General features: G+C 40.5%; 3 protein-coding genes across 9 annotated transcripts; 1 reads left to right on the top strand and 2 right to left on the bottom strand.

Annotated features, from left to right (window-relative positions):
* Positions 1-9: 9 nt before the first annotated feature.
* Positions 10-4769, top strand: Zyx (lipoma-preferred partner zyxin). 6 transcript variants are annotated; one of them, XM_078178036.1, is made up of 7 exons: positions 10-224; positions 728-1014; positions 1118-1253; positions 1465-1921; positions 2015-2352; positions 2435-2844; positions 2940-4769. In XM_078178036.1, the coding sequence occupies exons 3-7, from the start codon at positions 1122-1124 to the stop codon at positions 3190-3192; spliced, it is 1590 nt and encodes a 529-aa protein (XP_078034162.1). In that variant the 5' UTR covers positions 10-224; positions 728-1014; positions 1118-1121; the 3' UTR covers positions 3193-4769. The 6 variants fall into 6 exon arrangements, with proteins under 6 accessions (XP_078034162.1, XP_078034163.1, XP_078034160.1 ...); XM_078178037.1 differs by lacking the exon at positions 10-224 and adding an exon at positions 322-609 and having other exon boundaries at positions 780-1014; XM_078178034.1 differs by lacking the exon at positions 10-224 and adding an exon at positions 322-609.
* Positions 4770-6201: 1432 nt separating this feature from the next.
* LOC144468485 (uncharacterized) lies at positions 6202-13652 on the bottom strand. Its single transcript, XM_078177996.1, has 7 exons — positions 13329-13652; positions 12519-12803; positions 12313-12448; positions 12118-12231; positions 11929-12029; positions 10319-10741; positions 6202-10112 (listed from the first exon to the last, which is right to left on the bottom strand). Exons 1-7 carry the CDS (start codon positions 13329-13331, stop codon positions 8454-8456), a joined length of 2721 nt encoding a protein of 906 aa, XP_078034122.1. The 5' UTR covers positions 13332-13652; the 3' UTR covers positions 6202-8453.
* Positions 13653-14629: 977 nt separating this feature from the next.
* LOC144468522 (basic helix-loop-helix transcription factor scleraxis) lies at positions 14630-17548 on the bottom strand. 2 transcript variants are annotated; one of them, XM_078178077.1, is made up of 3 exons: positions 15806-17548; positions 15324-15627; positions 14630-15176 (listed from the first exon to the last, which is right to left on the bottom strand). In XM_078178077.1, the coding sequence occupies exons 1-3, from the start codon at positions 15880-15882 to the stop codon at positions 15060-15062; spliced, it is 498 nt and encodes a 165-aa protein (XP_078034203.1). In that variant the 5' UTR covers positions 15883-17548; the 3' UTR covers positions 14630-15059. The 2 variants fall into 2 exon arrangements, with proteins under 2 accessions (XP_078034203.1, XP_078034204.1); XM_078178078.1 differs by having other exon boundaries at positions 15324-15585.
* Between the last annotated feature and the right edge of the window lie 84 nt (positions 17549-17632).

The following is a 17632-nucleotide window of genomic DNA, read 5'->3' as shown; positions in this document are numbered from 1 at the left end:
ACATACACAAGTACAGTAGATATTTTTGTAGGACACCTGTTCTGTTTACTTTATCGAGATGGCAATGTGCAATCTATCGATCTAAACACATAGTGGTACCTGTGTAAGGTATCTAAATCCATAGATCAGCCAAATACAATTTTACGAAAATTGCTGATGCGAGGCATAGAAAGATCGCTAGATTCACCATCGAATGATTATTCTACGCACGTGTTAAGTTATACGTACGTAATTGAATCTCGATAAATCTATTAGCACGAAGGTAGTACATACGTATATGTATAATACTTGGAAACGCATGCGCACTGAAATTTGGTTTCGGAAAAAATGCGGTTCGTCTCTGTGAAAATCTTGAGCGCGCTTGTCATGTACATTTGTACATATGTACATACGTATGTACATATACAAGCGAGTCACAGCCACAGCAGGGTGTGGTTTGAGATTTGACTCACTCGTCTCTCAAATGGAATTGGAATCGGTAGTTCAGCGCTGTTACCGTTCACTGTCGCCTGTATGTTGAGCGCCATGCTGAGCCGTGTTAAATCGTGGTGAATCGTACAAATTGTAGTAAATCGTGCGCACAGTGTAGCGAAGAACGTAAACTTCTAGGTAAGGCGTGCGTTTCAGTGAATACGTATAGAACATACATGTATGTATAGTGTATGTATCTCCACAACCGAATACATATATAGTTGTAAATGATTCGTTTCGATTCTGGTTTTGTTAGTGAATCGTGATTTGCTGTTTTCGAATTCTTACACGGATGTGTAATATCGCAGGCGTGAAAGACGTCTACAACAAAGCATAAAAGTCAATATAAAGGAATTTGAAAGTTACCGAGATAAGGGACGTATCAGCCAGTGATTCAGCCTCGACACGTTAAACGACACGGTCGTTTAACGCAGCATATTTTGTACCAACTTTTACAAATATCTCATATTTGTAAAAGATTTATAGAAGACGTCTTGGACGAGAACATTTTATCAAGGGCATTAAGTACCACCAATTTACCAGGTGAGCCTAAAAAATTGTTCAACGGTATCAGTTCAAGATTTAGTGTTTATCGTTGAATGTTTTACGTTATTATGTAACAAACAATTTGAATTTTATGTTTCAGAACAATGTCGAATAATGATTTGGAGCAACAAATCGCAAACTTGCAAATTAATCATGGAGATGGCATAAAAGTTGTAAAACCTGGCAAAAAGATTGGGCCAGCTGTGCCACCTAAACCAAAAAAATCACAGTCTCAGGTCAGTATACAATGAAAAGTATTTTTTTAAGGTTGATTAATCGTGCTGTTACTTACAAAATTTTATGCTGTTTTTCATGTTTGCTCCATTCTCACGGGGGTGCATTTATGGTAAAATTTTACTAAATTCTAAACTACATTTTGGAGACCATCTTTGGTATCAACCTTGATATACGTTTGAATTTTAGGTGATGCAAAATCACATGCTAAAGGGAGGATCTGTACAGTCGTACAGTACGGTACTCAATAATTCTACAACAAACGAAAAACCGTCGAACTTTTATGCAAATTCTTCTACTCCATATGTGCCTATAAACATAGAAAAGAACGATTTTTCATTGTCGTCGACCACGAACGGAAAAGATACATCTAAACTTTATCAGAACAACGACAATTTTTACCCTCGTCAAGCCAATGAGAAATTCGAGACTAAATATGGATACGATGAGAAGAACTTCTACTCGAACGTCGGAAATCTGCCGGCTCCCCAAGTTCCGGCCGAGGATCATTCAAGATCATCGGCGAGAAATGTTGTGTACAGCAACATAGAGCCTCCAAGGAGCATGCAGAGTAAAACAGGAAACAAGACTGAGAACGATATTATTTATAGTAATATTCAGTGGAATGCAAAACCAGAAAACACGTATTGCAATATTGCTCCAGCTCACGGTAATCGGATTCAGAATTAGAACGCAGTTCCGTTTATCTAATTAATACATCGAAAGAAGATAGGTAAACTTGTTTGTTTGATTGCATTCACAGACGATTTGCCACCGCCACCGGAATTATCAGAGTACGTTCCTTGCGTTCCAAGTAGTTCTTTTCCACCGCCACCGGACGAACTGCCACCTCCGCCGAGTCCTGTTTCCTCTAGTTATAGCGAATTGAGACGCGCTACTTATCAAACTGACTTTCCTTCGGATAATTATCCAAACGATATTTATGGGACAAGCTCGCAATCCAGCTCGACATACGAGTCTATATACGAACCGATCAATCCTAGACCACCGTCTCAGTTGTCTTGCAATTACTCCATGTATTCTGGCTACGGATCAGCTACATCGACTCAGCAGCAAGGGAAAGTATCACCGGTCAAGGAAGTATGTTCGCATCGACATCATTTCGTACGATTCCCCTCGATTATGACGCCTATTCGCATCTTACAGTGTTATTCTGTTTCAGGTGGATGATTTGATGGACTTGTTGGTTCACGGAGTGGAGGATAATGATGAAGACGATGACATATATGGAATATGCGCGCAATGCGGCCACAAAGTCGAAGGCAAAGGGTGTTCTGCGATGCATAAAGTTTTCCACATCGATTGTTTCTGTTGTTACGTTTGTAAAGTCAACTTGCGGGACAAACCGTTCTTCTCGTTAGAGAGCAAGCCTTACTGCGAGAAGGACTATCTGAACACGTTGGAAAAATGTTGCGTTTGCGCCAGCCCGATATTCGATAGAATATTAAGAGCCACCGGAAAACCTTATCATCCGTCTTGTTTCACATGTGTGGTTTGCGGTCAGAGTTTGGACAGTATACCATTCACGGTGGATGCTACCAATCAGATACACTGCATAGAATGTTTTCATAAGTAAACAATATTTCTCATTGCATAGTACATGAAAATAATTATAGCATCAGCGATAATATATAGATAAGGTTTTATACTTATCGTTTATGTTTCAGGAAATTCGCGCCACGTTGTTGCGTATGCAAATTACCAATAATGCCAGAACCAGGCCAGGATGAAACCGTAAGAGTCGTGGCTCTCGATCGTAGTTTTCATATTCAGTGTTACAAATGTGAAGACTGCGGGTTAGTTTTATCTTCAGACTCCGAAGGACGCGGTTGTTATCCTTTGGATGATCATGTATTATGTAAAAGTTGCAACGCGACACGCGTCCAAGCATTAACGTCACATATGACAACAGAATTGTGAACTGCAAATTCTAAATCGTGAATCGTGGATCCTGCAAACGTGCGACCATAGCCAAGGTTATACGAGTCATGTATTGCGATCAGTTGTTAAGCTGCAGTATCGACAATTTTTCATTCTTAGGAATAAATATTATACAATACTATTCAATATATCGAGAACAACTAAAGACTCAACAATTTTTTTATCGTTTATTATGATGTGTTACGGAAAAATGTGTACTTCTTGTCGGAAATATTTTTTCGAGGCGAGTGTGATGATTAGTGGTTATAATAATCTATAATGTGATCTTAGAGAACGCAGTATACGCGATTAGAGTGCAGTAGACGACATTTAGTGCGAGAGAGAGAGAGAGAGAAAGAACAAGAGCGAAAAACCGCTCAATTTTATGTGATATTCTATTCACGAATATGGCACGCGACATGGCAAGAGAGATAGAGATTGTGCCATTTATACATCGGTTTTGTTTATCTATACTCTAGTACATCGAACCAGTTCGATAATTAAATTTCTGTATTTACGGTAAATTGTGCAAGAATACTATGTATTCATGCAACTACCTTAAACAGCATCGTTCGTTTAACGACAAATGAAAAGACTAAGCGACTATACGATAATAGAGCGTAATTGTTAACATACATTGCTGAAGCGATATCAGCAAATCAATAAAGTATTTAATCTGTTTGACAGAGAAATGTTCTGATTTTAATTTCACAGTCATTTCCTTTTATTGGTTTGACTTTTTTTTCAATTTATTTATGTGAACTCGCATCCACTTCTGCGGGTTATGAAAAAGCATCAATATTGGGAAACGGATGAAAATGAAAGGTAAATTCACAAATACAGTAAATGAGTATTGGAGCATAATATATTTCATATCTTTACGAGATTTTATTATTATTATAGTTATTACACACACACACGCACACACACATATGTGTGTGCGGGCGCGCGCGTGTGGTGTATGCAAGTGTATTATGTGTTTGCAGGAGAGATTCACACTCAATTTTACTTTATATACCTTTTCTTTGCTATGTCATTTTTCCATCTATATAATGTTCATGCACAGATGATTTTATTTATTCTTTTTAAATATATGCCTTCTTTTATACGTAATATATTTGTTTTTATTATCGTTGAGTACTTGGATAGTTTCTTGCCGTACAACCTACATGTTATTTTCTGTATAAGTTATGTTTTTTTTCTTTTCAATACATCAATTTCAGTGTTCTAGATGGTGAGCCTTTTCAGATTGTCGAGCATCGTTCGGTGTTCTCGTTCGAAAAGAAACGAAAAAAATAATATAAATTCTATTATCTGATTGCTGCTACTATTTTCTTCTCCGGTTTAGGCCATTATTATCACGTTTTGCTTGGCAGACTATCGTGATAAATTTTGTAGGTTTCAAAGAGATATAAACAAATCAATAAGGAACGAGAATTCGAACGAAAATTCCTACAAGTTTTGTATAATGCGAACGATCTACAATCGGAAAAAAGCAGACCTTCCACACCATATATAATATACATCAATTATATATCTATTTCAACTACTCTTACCCGCTAATATCTATCTTAAACTCCTCCCCTTCTTCTTCTTTTATATTATAATATACTTTGCGAAGTATATATATTATTTTATATTATATTATACTATATTATATTATTTTATATTATACTATATTATATTTTATTTTATATTTCATACTTTATATTTTATAGTTTATAATTTATAGTTTAGAGTTTATATATTTATTTTATATCGCATTCGCACCATTCTACATTGAATTTAGTACGTGCATGATAAACGTAATCGAGATCTTGAGATCGTTCTCAATACGTACTTGTCTAGAATTCGTTTGAACCAGTACCAAATTGAACATAGAATCGCGCACTTCTTTTCGCATAGATGCATATATTATACACACACACACATATGTATATATATATATTTATATATATAGATATATGTATATGTATATATATATAGAGCATTACATTATATTTAATATACGTAAGTATGCATGTTCTTCATACGGTGTACGTGTTTAAAAGATGCGTGTGCGCGAGTGTAAAACAAGTGAGAATCAACACACCCAAGCGACACACGCATTATCTATTCACGTCACCCATGCCATCTTTTTGTGGTTTTTTTTTGTTGTTGTTGCTCGAACAACTTGCACGCAATAATCACAGCCACCTATCCAAATTCGCACTCGCACACACGCACATCGAAATACGAGTTTCTTTTGTCTAAGATTCACTTTTCTGACGCTATCGCACTCGCCATTCGCATTCACATTCACGTTCCATAAACATGTATACCTGTACTCGGTACACTTTGCGCTTCTATTCTCAAACATTTTCCCGTCAGTTTATAATATGTATTCATGTATGTGTATACGTAAGTATGTATGCATATTGCTGAGATATATATCTTTCGTGTATCATACATAGAAATAGGTGCCGAAACGAGCTGCTCTTTCTTCCTATCATTCTTTCGTTCAACTGTTTCGTCGATGAACGCGCACCGCGTCCAGTAATACATAATATATAATAATCGTGTTGGAAAACGATCACAATGAGAAAAAGAGGGTCACGCAGTTCAATTATTGCCATATAAAGTACGGCCTATACCTTTATCTCTGCTACCGACTTTCCCGCTCAACTTTTCAGCTGCTCAAAATCACTTTTCTATCCCATTGTTCCCAACCGGAACGGAAGAGACGGATTTTGGTTTTCCGTTTTCCATTCTTCCCTTAGACCAGACTATTCAAATCCCTTCGTTTCTTGAATTCGGAATTCTATTCTCGTCGAAAAACTGCTTTCTTACTTTCACACGCTTTATAATCCGCTGGGTGCTGGTGGGCCGTGGAGCCCGTAAATCAATAAATAAATAGAGGAACAACATTCTTCAAACATTTTTTTCTTATAACAACATTAGAGGCTCTTGGAACGTAACGCAACAAATGTTCAACAGTACAATCACGAAAACAAATAGAAGGCACTCTTGCTCTTTTTTCCTTATCTCGATAAAATCAATTTGTATGTTTTTTGTTTTGTCTCGACGACTCACTAAGTTAATCTACCCGTTCTAGGCCTTTGTTCGTGGTGGTCTACGTATTATCAACCCTCATTAATATATTCTCTCGTGCTATAATCTTTTTCTGTTCGTGGTCGTCGTCGTCGTCGTCGTAGTTGTCGTCGTCGCTAGATACCTTTCGTTCCGTCTCTTTCAGTTTCTCGCTCGTATATTTTTCTCGATTTTCCGGGTTCGGCGGATATGTCGTCAGCTTTCGAGAAGAACAATAGAACAGCTATTCAACGACGCCGCGCGAACCTTCGTTACCATTTTTCATCGCTATACGCATGTCTGTCTTTTCATTTTGTCTTTACGTCTTTTTCGTCGTCTTTTCTCCCTTTCGTTTAAATAGACAATAATAGCTACAATATGCGAGATATGAGATAACAAATTTCTCGTTATAGATAAAAGAAATTCACCATCGTAACAATTAGGTAGAATATTATTTAACTTCTTTTATATTATAATAATTTAATTATTGTTATTTGCTTGGAAGCTCACAGCCGACACATTTTTTTTTGTTTAATTCATTATTACATATACTTCTTCTTCGTCTTCTTTTTTTTTATCGTATTCGTTAGGTATGGGGCATCCGTTTTTTCGTGTTTTCTCCCTACCGTGTTTTTGCTTTTTTTTTCTTTCAATGTTCAACGTTACGTTTAACAGCTATTTTTACGATCATCTCAAATCTTTTGCGCGGAAAATTTTTCGTGAGAAAAGAACAAAGAAGGTGTGTGAGAGAGTATGGGGCGGGGAGTAGAACAATAACTTCATGACCGCTACCATTGTGAGAAATGCGTGAGAATACATCATAGTTCACGGTTACTCTAATTTCAAAAAGAAAAAAAATAGGACAAAAAAATAGAAAAAGAAAAAATAACGAAAAAACTATAAGTACTCCGACGTGCATCCATGTTTCAGGTAAAAAATAAAAAATGAGAGACGTGGCAGTGCCTTGAGCAACCGTTTTACGAAACTCAACTACATTCTGCCTCCCTATTTCTCTTCCGCGTATTTTTTCTTTCTTTTACTTGTATTTTTCTTTTACGTTTTTTTTTTGTTTATCTTTGAACACATAACAAATCGCTCGCGTTTGTACGATAACAACGTTATTTGTTTTGGTTTTTTCTATTCTTCCTTTGTTCTATTATTTGTATGAATCTTTTTTCATCATCTTAATCGTCTCGTATTCTTCTTCGTCTGTATATCCACATCTATCCTACTCTAGCCTTGCTCGTGAGATTCATGGTTTGCCGAGCCTATCGCGCTTAAACGTCAAATACTGCATATGACATAGATTTAAGTAACGTAGCGTATCTATAGTATCTACCAAGGACACGTAAACAATCACACTCCCTTACCCAACCACCTATACGCACACACACACGCGCGCACGCACACAAAATATAGCTACTCTGTAATCTCCACCCCCCCCCCTCTCTCTCTCCCCATACTGCCTAAGGCGCGCGCGCGCACATACACCCGCTCACATGTTTTTTTTATATATGCATATACATACGTACCTACGTATGTATACATATATTTATGTATATCGTAAACATTCATTTATTGCAAGAATTAACGGATCTGACTTTGAATTTCCTATGTTTCTTATTCGTTCATTTACCAACAAATGTCTTTCCCATATACAATTTGTAATATCCAACGTAATAATCTTTGAATTTCATGCGTATGTACACGATATACATGTATAAATAGTGTGTATGTTCGCGCGGGTGTTTTATATATATTCATTCATATTCATTTATAAATGCTTAACAATTTAGTATGGTTGACGATTTATCGAAGGATTAATAATTTACAAGTTCGATCATTTCTAGTTCACTTGCCATTTTTCTCTTTTTCTTGCATTGGGGGATTGAGATCACAAGAGGAAATTTCGATTTCTCTCTTCTTTACAAGGGGGCTAATGCAGTGTTAACGTTTGTCCGCCTTCGAACGAACGACAATTTGAAATTGAAGGGGACACGTGTGGTCCGTGTATTCGAGAACCGTGAGAAAAGATGACATCGACGAAAACGGGATTGATGAAAAACGGAAATGAAGTCAAATAAAAGAAAAGAGAAGAGAAGAGAGAAGAGAAGAGAAAGAAAAGAGAAACAAAGAATTCGAAGGACACAGGTGAGAGCGCTATGCGAAACTAGGCTCAGAGACTCGGAGGCTCAAAGGCTCAGAGCCTGCATCTGATGGCACGTGTCGCTCAGCTGAGTCTGATCGGCGACGGTGGAATGAGCCGGAAGAGTTCTCGGAGTGCCCGGCGGGGTGATGGGCATTCTACCAACACCAGGAGGAGCGTCGCCAGCACCACCCAGGCTGTCTTCAGATACTTTGTTGCCCGTCTGCATGATCCCGTTCACCTTGTACTTGCTCTGTCTCAGAACCCCGCTGTTTTGAGTCGAGCCAGAGCTCGAATATTTCTCGGCCGACTTTCGACCGGTTGTTGACAGAGTAGTAGGAGCGATGGTGTACCGACGCTGCTGTTGACTCGACTGTTGTTGTTGTTGCTGCTGTTGTTGTTGTTGCTGCTGCGGTTGCTGTTGATGGTGATGCTGGGACGGGACTAGGGATGGCTGATAACGGTTTTGCGTCGGAGGGTACAACGGAACCTGGGAGGTGGGTGGTGATAAAGTTGGGAGCGGTCGTGTCATGGGCGAATAGGGTGCTGGCGGTGGACTGTCAGGCTTCTCCGAATTGCTATTATTTTCCACGGTACTTTGTACACATTGCACAGTTTGAGTAGCCTGCGAACCGTTGCTACCTCCCGTTTCAGCCTCGAGGCTCGTGCTATAATTTTCAGTGGATGATCGACTGTTCGAGCCACCACCAACGACCGCCTCCGACGTTTGCCCACTGTTACGATACGCGTTAACCGCGTTCTTACGACTCGAATAGGTGTTCAATTTAATCGCGTTGTCCGCGTACTGATCGTTCAAATGATTCCTGCGACCGTTGGCGTACTCGTTTGAAAAAGCTTGACCGGACGCAACAAACATTTTCGACTGCGAGGAACTCGTATAACCGGCGTTGTAGGATTGAGGAGGTGGCGGGTTCGACGCGAAACCACCGACGTTCCCGGACCTCTGGGGACTATAGGTGTCGGATCGCGATGCTACGAAGCAACCCGGAGAAGTCTGAACCGTTGAAGAACCACCGGCAACAGCTGTCGTTGCTGCCGAAGCTACCGTCCTTCGGTGATTGTATTGCATAGAGAACCGCGAACCCATCGCGGACGACGGGTACTTATTGTAACTACTGTCCACGTTCACGTGCTTGTACAACTGCGAGTTCGTCACATGCGACTTATTCGCAAACGATGGTTGGTGAGACGACAACGCGTTTCCGTGACCACCTTTCGAGTAACAACTGTTCTGTCCGTTCGCGGGCCCTGATTTTGAATATTCCCTTGAATTGTAATTCTGAGGTTTGGCCGACGAGTCGAAGATCTGCTGAGACACGGAGGAGCTTGGACCCGTGGCCGCAGTCGGAGTCGGTAGCAAGCTGGCACCGGCCGCGACGCCGGCCACCGAAGCATTGTGATACGGAGTTGTGGCGTGCGCGTGAGGAATGTAAACCGTCGTCGGGTGGTAGACGATAGTCCTACAATGCATTCGATTCCCGGCGCAGTCCTCGGTCTCGTTCAAGCATGACTGCGAATTGTACAAGTTCGTGCTGTGTATCGCGATCGAATGATAATTCGTATAACGTCCAGACACGGGGAATTTCACGGGCATCAAGGACACCATTGGCGCGGACGAACCCGCAGCAGCTTGTGTTGTGTCACTGTGCTGTTGCTCAGAGTGGCTCGACGTTGAAGGAGAATCCTACGATTTAGTTCACAGATGATAATTTTGTCAACGAGCGGTTTCTCGTAGCCTTCGAAAATTCGGTTTAACTTGGTTCTATTCGTTTTGATTTGATTCGATTCGACTTGATTTGATCGGCTCCGAATGAGTGCGATATCAAGAGAGTCAACGATGACAACTACCGCTATTATAGTGACTGTTACAATAACGAATCGTCGACTCACCTCTTGTGGAGCAGTCTGACCATCGGATGATGATGTTTGCTGGAACGAAGCATCTGCTGGATAGAGCACCAGCTGCTGTTCAGCCAGTCCCATAGCTGCATGCGGTGGTGGCGGAGGGTGAGTTCCGGTTGGAAACGGATAGTAGACATGATCGACCTGTGTCTGAGGTGGACCAGCTGGTACCGGCGGATGATGATGGTGCGGCGGTGGGGCAGCGGGATAAAAATGTGTGGCTGCTGGTGGAGGTAGAGAAGGAAGTGGCGCGGGCGGAGGCCCTGTCTGAGGACTAGTCGCCCCCGCCGTTCCATTGTTTCCGTTTCCAGAATTGCTGTTGTTGGCGTTTGTGTTGCTCTGCGAGTGGCTGCTAGGATACAAGTATGGTGAAGCTCCGGCTGTTGCTGCCCCTGGATAATACGTCTCGTACTGTACAGAAAACCGAAATTCGACCGTCACCCATTTATTTCTATGCCATCTTAGAACATCTTGACCGAATAAATGAAGCTTAACGTTTAATCGTTACCAATCGACTTTAACTTATGAATAAAGGCAACAGACACAGTCTCCTTCTTTTTCTCTTCGCGGGAGAAAGAGAAAATTTTCCTCTCCTTCCAAAGGATCCTTCGATAATTCGATATCGTTATCATTATCGAGTACCAAGATCACTGTACATGCCATGAAAACTCTTTGATACGAACGAATATTTTACCTCCACGCGATTAGCTAATCTGTATCGCGCGTGTCTAAGATAGCATGAAGCAGAGACGCGCTTTGTTGTAAGATTCTTTACCACACGCAGAATCATCGATCGCGGTCTATCTGGAAATACCGGCAATTAATTGTGCAACGAATACGCTATTTCGCAGTGCTTGCGCATAAAAAATGTCAGAAACGGTGACACAAGAGACGTAGAGAATGAAAAGAGTAACCAACACGCCGTCGAGTCAAAGGAAACTAAACTATCGATGACAATAGTCATTGTATAAGCATTCGGTAGTTGAATTATCGTTATCGAGACAAGCATGAGAGACACGTGCTCGACGAATAGACGGATCGTGTAATGTGTGGAAAAACTTGTGCATAAAACACATACGTGAGATGATACGATACAGTACAATGTAATGCAATGTAATGTAATGTAATGTAAATGTAACATAATGTAACTTGTTATAACGTAACATCATATAATATAGTGGAATAACAATAATAATGAATCGTGAAGAAGAATCTAGTGTGCATGCGTCATAGTCGATAGGCCATGCAAAAGATTGAGAAAGAAAACGCACAGGGATGAGTGCTAGTCGTTGCATGCTAGTCGTTTAGCATAGACCATGTACCTTTAGACCTCAATACTGTATAGCGTCGAGAAGGACGTAAGTAGGCATTTGCTGAGGGTTGGGTAGAAACGCCGGTGGTATGGCTTCTCCCATCAAACCATTTGTCTGTCAAACCGCAACCGTGTGACCGTTTAATAAAAAATACAAGCTATACCCATAAACATAGACAATTGATATGGTACACATTATGATTGATGTATATAGGACCCAAGATAAATATCGGGAATATCGTAGAAAGAAATCCATAAAATCCACTGTGTCGTGTACTTTACTCACCGGCATAGGCGAATATGGGTACTGCTGTGGCATATAGAGAGATGGTGCAGGACACGGATACATCACAGGCGCAAAAGTTTGGTGACCAGCGGCTTGAGGTCCTAATCGTTCAGATTTTCATTTTTAGGACAACACTCGGATCGCTAATTACCAACTTTACGACTATGATTGTCTTTTGGATATACTCACCAAACACTCCTGTGGTTTGATAGATTGTTGCTGGATCAGTCGGCGGAGCAATCGGTGTCGTTGGGGCTGCAGCCATCGTGTTGCAATACATTCCGTTTTGATATAACCCCATACCTGAACAGGAATGTGTCATACGTGCCGCACAGACCCAACAAATAGTAATCAAATGAAATTTTAAAATAAATTTCTACAGACCATTTGGATAATAGTAAGGGCTAGTAGGCACAGAAGGTGGAGATCCAGAGCCACCATCGAAAGACCTGTTGAAGGGTTGCTTTTTGATCGCTGGTGCAATATTTAGTTTCCTTTCTCTCAAGATGATGCATTCGGGCTACGATTAAAACAAATGAAAATTGATACAGGTAACATATGTATTGGCAAACATGGAGCACTAAACATACTTCTCTTTGAAGTCTCTTGGCTTCTTCTTCAGTTTCAAACGTAACAAATCCATAACCTTTTGAAACACCGGCACGGTCTGCGATTATCTTTGTAGCTTTCACGTTACCATAAGAGGAAAATAGTTGAGTCAGTTCTTCGGCACTGGTATTAGCAGAAATGCCCCCGACAAAGATACGATTAGGTACTAATGTACCATACTTTGGCGCAGCCATTGTGAGACTCGTAGCCGAGGCAGGGCTAGAGGCTGGACTAGACCCCTCGGTTCCACCCGTTGATGCTGAACTCTAAAATGACGAAACACAAACGAGTAATCCATGTATTTTCCAACTTTTGTATGCTTTCTAGATATTGTTCTTTTATTATGGTATACAATGCGTCAGCTTTCAAACTCTAAGATAGAATCACTTTTATATAGGCTGCAAGAACACACGAAATTTCGTGGCAACATCGAGTGCAAGTTTCAAATCCGCTATTTATTTGACAAAAAGACTATTTACGTGTCTAATAGTATCTGTTGAATAGTATAGGTGTTTATTAAACAAGTAATAGCGACCATATATTCGGCAACCCAACGAAGATATTGACAGTCGGGAGTTGTCTGTTCGATAGTAATATTCGCAGCATTTATGGTAAATGCAGGTTAAATGTTTGTGTATGTTGTTTTGTTCAGACAACGTGTTTTGTAGGTCGATATAGATCGTGGGGAAGCTCGCGTCAATTCGAGCGAGCAATTCCAAGTGAAAAAGAAATAGACTGATTCGAGGGTTATATACGATGAAAATGTTGGTTGTTAACGAAAGAGTGCTCACCATCTTCGCAAGAGTCGGGCGTGTGAACGTGTTTAATGGCCGTGAGGTTGTCCTAGCAGCTTGAAGGTACCCTGGCCTCGCACGAGGTCACCTGGGTGCCCAGGGACTGCCAAGGACCGTTGCAACCACTTCAAAAAGACTTCCAGCCTCCGGCGAAGCTGCTGTTCCTTCTCGCTAAACCTTCAAACACTACAGAGACACTTTTACAAGATGGCGGTGATAGCCGCCGTTCAGGGCGCTAATTTTCCTGATTTGAAATTTTCGATCCACGGTGTTCCGCGAATCCACGCTTTTGACTTTCAACTCCGCGAACGGGCAGAACGGCTTAATTCAACATTTTCCACGGCTTACAGTGGCAAGCAGGAGAGCTTATTCCCTGCGCGATAGAAAACGAGAACAACGATACGAACGTGCCTCTTATCGAGATTGAACGTTTTAAACGGACCAGAAACGATAACAGAAATATTGGTAACATTAAACTTTCCCGAGCGCGGAATGATATTCGAATCCTCCTGCAACCTTTCTTCAATCTTTCTCCGATGTTCGAATACAGTTTAAGCGAAATAGACTAGCTTCGTTCGATTTCTACGTGTCGTTGAAAAAACAGAATCTACAGACTCGAGTCGTATGGGCTCTATATCTCTAAATGTTACCTTCGCAATGCGTCGATATCTTGATAGTCGCGTAGTTCAAATTATTGCTACCCAATTATTGTATCGCAGTTTAAGTTTAGTCTAGTCTACTACTATATTCTATTCTATTCTACTCTATTCTATTCTATCCTATGATTCGACTCCATCGCACGCATTTCAAACTCGGTAGATCGAAAGCACGCTCAAAAGATATATACATGTATCTGTACGAAGAGGAATTCGGTTTTGGCATAATGGCGTTGATTGACCGTGGTTACTATGGCTCGCATGGCAAATGTAAATCTCTTTCTTTTTTTTTTTTGTTGTTCGTTGAAGCTTACCTAATTCCAATTATAGAAAGTTTCGGAGAAATCCTTTCAACATCTTCGTCGAAACCATCGGTTTTATTCTTACGAGCTACTTACCGCGCAATGAATAATCGAGTAACCGGTTAACCAAATAAAAACACTGAAATTCTAACGAGAAACGAGAACGGGGAGAAAAACGAAAACGAGCTTCCTCACAGCATTGTTGACTTCGAAAGACTGAAACATTCACCGCCACACTACAACGATCGCTGCAGCGCGTCCGTAGCCGTTCTCGTATCGATACCGCGGCCAAACGATCTTTCTTATCGACTCCGAATCCCTTTGATAAATACCATCGATAATTCAGAAGAATCGGTTTTCTGTATTTCTTCGCGGATGATTCGAGAAAACACGACGTATTGACGTTATTTTGAGCACGGTTGTACCAGCATAATTTTACACATCCGACGTTCAAATGTTACGAGAAAAATGACGAAAGACAAACCGGCGCGACGATTGCACCATTTATAAATATGTAGCCATATTTAAGTACATATGTACCGATGTAACATTTATTAAACTCAATCATATCTATACACTACTTGATTTTTATGCCTATGTATATGTAATGTATTAGACGTAAATATGTACAAATGTGAAATATGCAGTACGTTACATATAATAATAATAATAATAATAATAATAATAGTAGTAGTAATAATAATAATGATGATGATAATAATAGTAATGATAATGATAGTAGTAAACATCAACAAATGAGCAAGGAACGTTTATAGATCGGTGAAATCAAGATACGTCGGCGAAATTGAATTTGTAGCAGGAACAGCGTACAACGACTCCTCGTGATTGTGATAATCTGAAATGACTTTCGAGGTAACGTTCAAGTTCTGAAAAGGAAGAATAAATTTGTAATGTCAGGTCAACGATAAACCGTAAGTAAACAATACGATATGCGACTCGTAATAGTAACTCTCATTGGTCCAATTATCAGTATACGATCTCGAGATTGTTCGTCTCCTGAAAATTGTACTTACGTATTTTTTGTGTATGGAGAGGCAAAAAGTACAAAGCTGTGGCCTTGTTTGCGAATCGGGCCAATGGTTTGCCCCGAAGACACCGTTACCATCATCGCACATACGTAAACAGGGTTGCTGATTTATGGGCCCTGCGACGAGGACGGCCCCCAAGTGACTTATGTAACTGCTGGCTAATCTTAAAGTCTCGATTTTCGATAATTTCCTATCCGCTGGTTCCGTCGGTATCAACGTTCTCAGCGCGCTAAACGCCGTGTTTACACTGCACAGGATAGATTGCTTTTCTTCAGTGTTGTTCGCGCTCCTTACATTCCAAAAGGGTATTTACAATTTTTTCTTTCACAATATCGTGTAGATTCGCTGGCTGGAAATCGGCGACAAGACGACCGAACATCAGAAATCGACGGGCTTATTTATCGTTTTGTCGCAATTTCGAGCAGCGTATGAGACAATTAAAGAAAAAAGGAAAAAATGATGTTCACCTATGAGTGCGGTCCCTTTCGCGCGCGTTCGCTTGATATCGTTGTTTCGACGATTCCTTCTTTGTTTGTGCAGCCATGCTGCAAGCTACGCACTACGCCGCACACTGCTGTCAGTACTATCGGTAGGCCCCCTGAAAACTCGATCAACTCAAAGCCGTCCTCCTGCGAGCTCAGTTTCACCGCATTGGCAGCACGCTCCGAACGACTAAGCCTCGAGTAGTCCCTTTTTGACAATCTTCTTTCGGTCCCCTCCTCGTAAACAGACCTACACCGCTCCGCCCATGTTTTCCGTATAGACATGTGAGTTGCACGTGCATCCGAGCCGGAACACTTGCACCATAGAAGTGTCGTTACAGTAAAAATGAAACGAATTAATGACGATAACATCACCGGGAAGAATCGTGCGAACAATTTTCATGAAAAGCGTCGATTATGGAGCAAAAGAAAGTGAGAAGGAAAAGCAAAGACTTTTGTAAGGGGAACGATCGGTTGCGCATGCAAAGTTTTCAAATTTAGCAAAAACTAGGACGGACACACGCTTGTGGTTGTTCCGGGGAGACGGTCTAGCTATACTAGCGATACTCCCACGCACATAAAGTGGCTAGGAAGTCCAGCTGGGTTTCACATTACGATCAACAAAAACGTGGCGACAACCAGTGCAATGCGGTGCGATACGTTGCAGAGTGGTGGAAAGGCAACAGACATGGAACACAGATTCCACCATACAACGGTTACTTATGATGTTAGAAAACCCGACGACGTGCGAGCGGTAAGATGGCACTAAAAGATAGTCTTTCAAAAGACACTTATTTATTTTGTGTCCAGGGAATTCGGTAACAGGCAAACTGGTGGTATGAAATTATTATACAATAATTTGATGTTCGAACATTCCGATTACAATAGATTTCTTTTGTTTCTCGGGTAGTAGTTTTAATTCAAATATTTCCAATTGCAATGACTAATAAAGACGACAACCTCGCAAAAAATTGAAAAGCATCTGAAAATAGCCGCTTGAAACTGTTCTACATTGGTTCTCATTGAAACTGTGGTAACTTGGTAACTGCTGCAACTTCCATCTGTTCTGGCTTACATCGATTTCGGTCGTCATCATCGTTATTATATCGATTCGCCAACTGTTTTTTTTTTTCGGTTACGCATTTCGGCCGTAATTCTATTTTACGTAATAAATACGTATCTCCACGAGATATTCAAAGTATGGATTCTACACTTGGATTGAAAATGCGTACGATTCTTGTTTCTCATACAACACCGAAATCAATAACGGAAAAATGATAGCTATGGAACCAAGATAATATCGATTCTGAGGGACCGAAACAAAAACCGATATCGTAGCCGTTTTCAACCGCTGAACCTTGCGCAAGCGGGAGCAAACGGTGAGAAGATGGTGCGCATTCGTGTATGTCGACTCCCAATTAATTAACATCGGCATTCGATTAAATTGTTCGCTTTTGTTTAATTAGAATACTCGAAACGAAAAAATAAAACGAATAAGAAAACGATACGACCAAAACTGGACGTTTCTATGAAATATTTACTTAGTTAAATAACTAGATTACATCGAATCTACATCGTCGAATGCTCGTCAGAAAAAAAAGGTTGGTTGCTCCGACGAAAACCGTTGACGCATCAATCTCCAGCGCCTGCACCAACAGGATCGCGTTTTGCGTGTCTATAAAATTCTGCGGAACGCACGACCATGGCAAATTATGCGTTCTCAACGTACCGTTTTTCTATAAAATTTTTTTCATTTTCTAAACTTTGGTCAAATTCTTACAAAGTTTTCTTTTTAATTCTAATCAGCCACTC

Source organism: Augochlora pura, chromosome 4 (assembly GCF_028453695.1).
Source record: "Augochlora pura isolate Apur16 chromosome 4, APUR_v2.2.1, whole genome shotgun sequence".
Classification (NCBI taxonomy): domain Eukaryota; kingdom Metazoa; phylum Arthropoda; class Insecta; order Hymenoptera; family Halictidae; genus Augochlora; species Augochlora pura.
Note: the sequence above shows the minus strand (reverse complement) of the source record. Positions and strands in the feature narration are given on the sequence as shown.

Excerpts from the sequence above, each read along its gene's own strand:
- LOC144468485 (XM_078177996.1), bottom strand. Across the intron at positions 12,232-12,312 it reads CCCTTACTATTATCCAAATG|GTATGGGGTTATATCAAAAC; the intron begins GTCTGTAGAAAT and ends ATTCCTGTTCAG. Across the intron at positions 10,113-10,318 it reads GTCAGACTGCTCCACAAGAG|GATTCTCCTTCAACGTCGAG; the intron begins GTGAGTCGACGA and ends ACTAAATCGTAG.
- Zyx (XM_078178036.1), top strand. The coding sequence starts at position 1,122 with ATGTCGAATAATGATTTGGAGCAACAAATCGCAAACTTGCAAATTAAT. Across the intron at positions 1,922-2,014 it reads CAATATTGCTCCAGCTCACG|ACGATTTGCCACCGCCACCG; the intron begins GTAATCGGATTC and ends TTGCATTCACAG. Across the intron at positions 2,353-2,434 it reads AAGTATCACCGGTCAAGGAA|GTGGATGATTTGATGGACTT; the intron begins GTATGTTCGCAT and ends ATTCTGTTTCAG.
- LOC144468522 (XM_078178077.1), bottom strand. The coding sequence starts at position 15,882 with ATGGCTGCACAAACAAAGAAGGAATCGTCGAAACAACGATATCAAGCG. Across the intron at positions 15,628-15,805 it reads GAAAGGGACCGCACTCATAG|GAGCGCGAACAACACTGAAG; the intron begins GTGAACATCATT and ends TTGGAATGTAAG. Across the intron at positions 15,177-15,323 it reads TCTCCATACACAAAAAATAC|AACTTGAACGTTACCTCGAA; the intron begins GTAAGTACAATT and ends CTTCCTTTTCAG.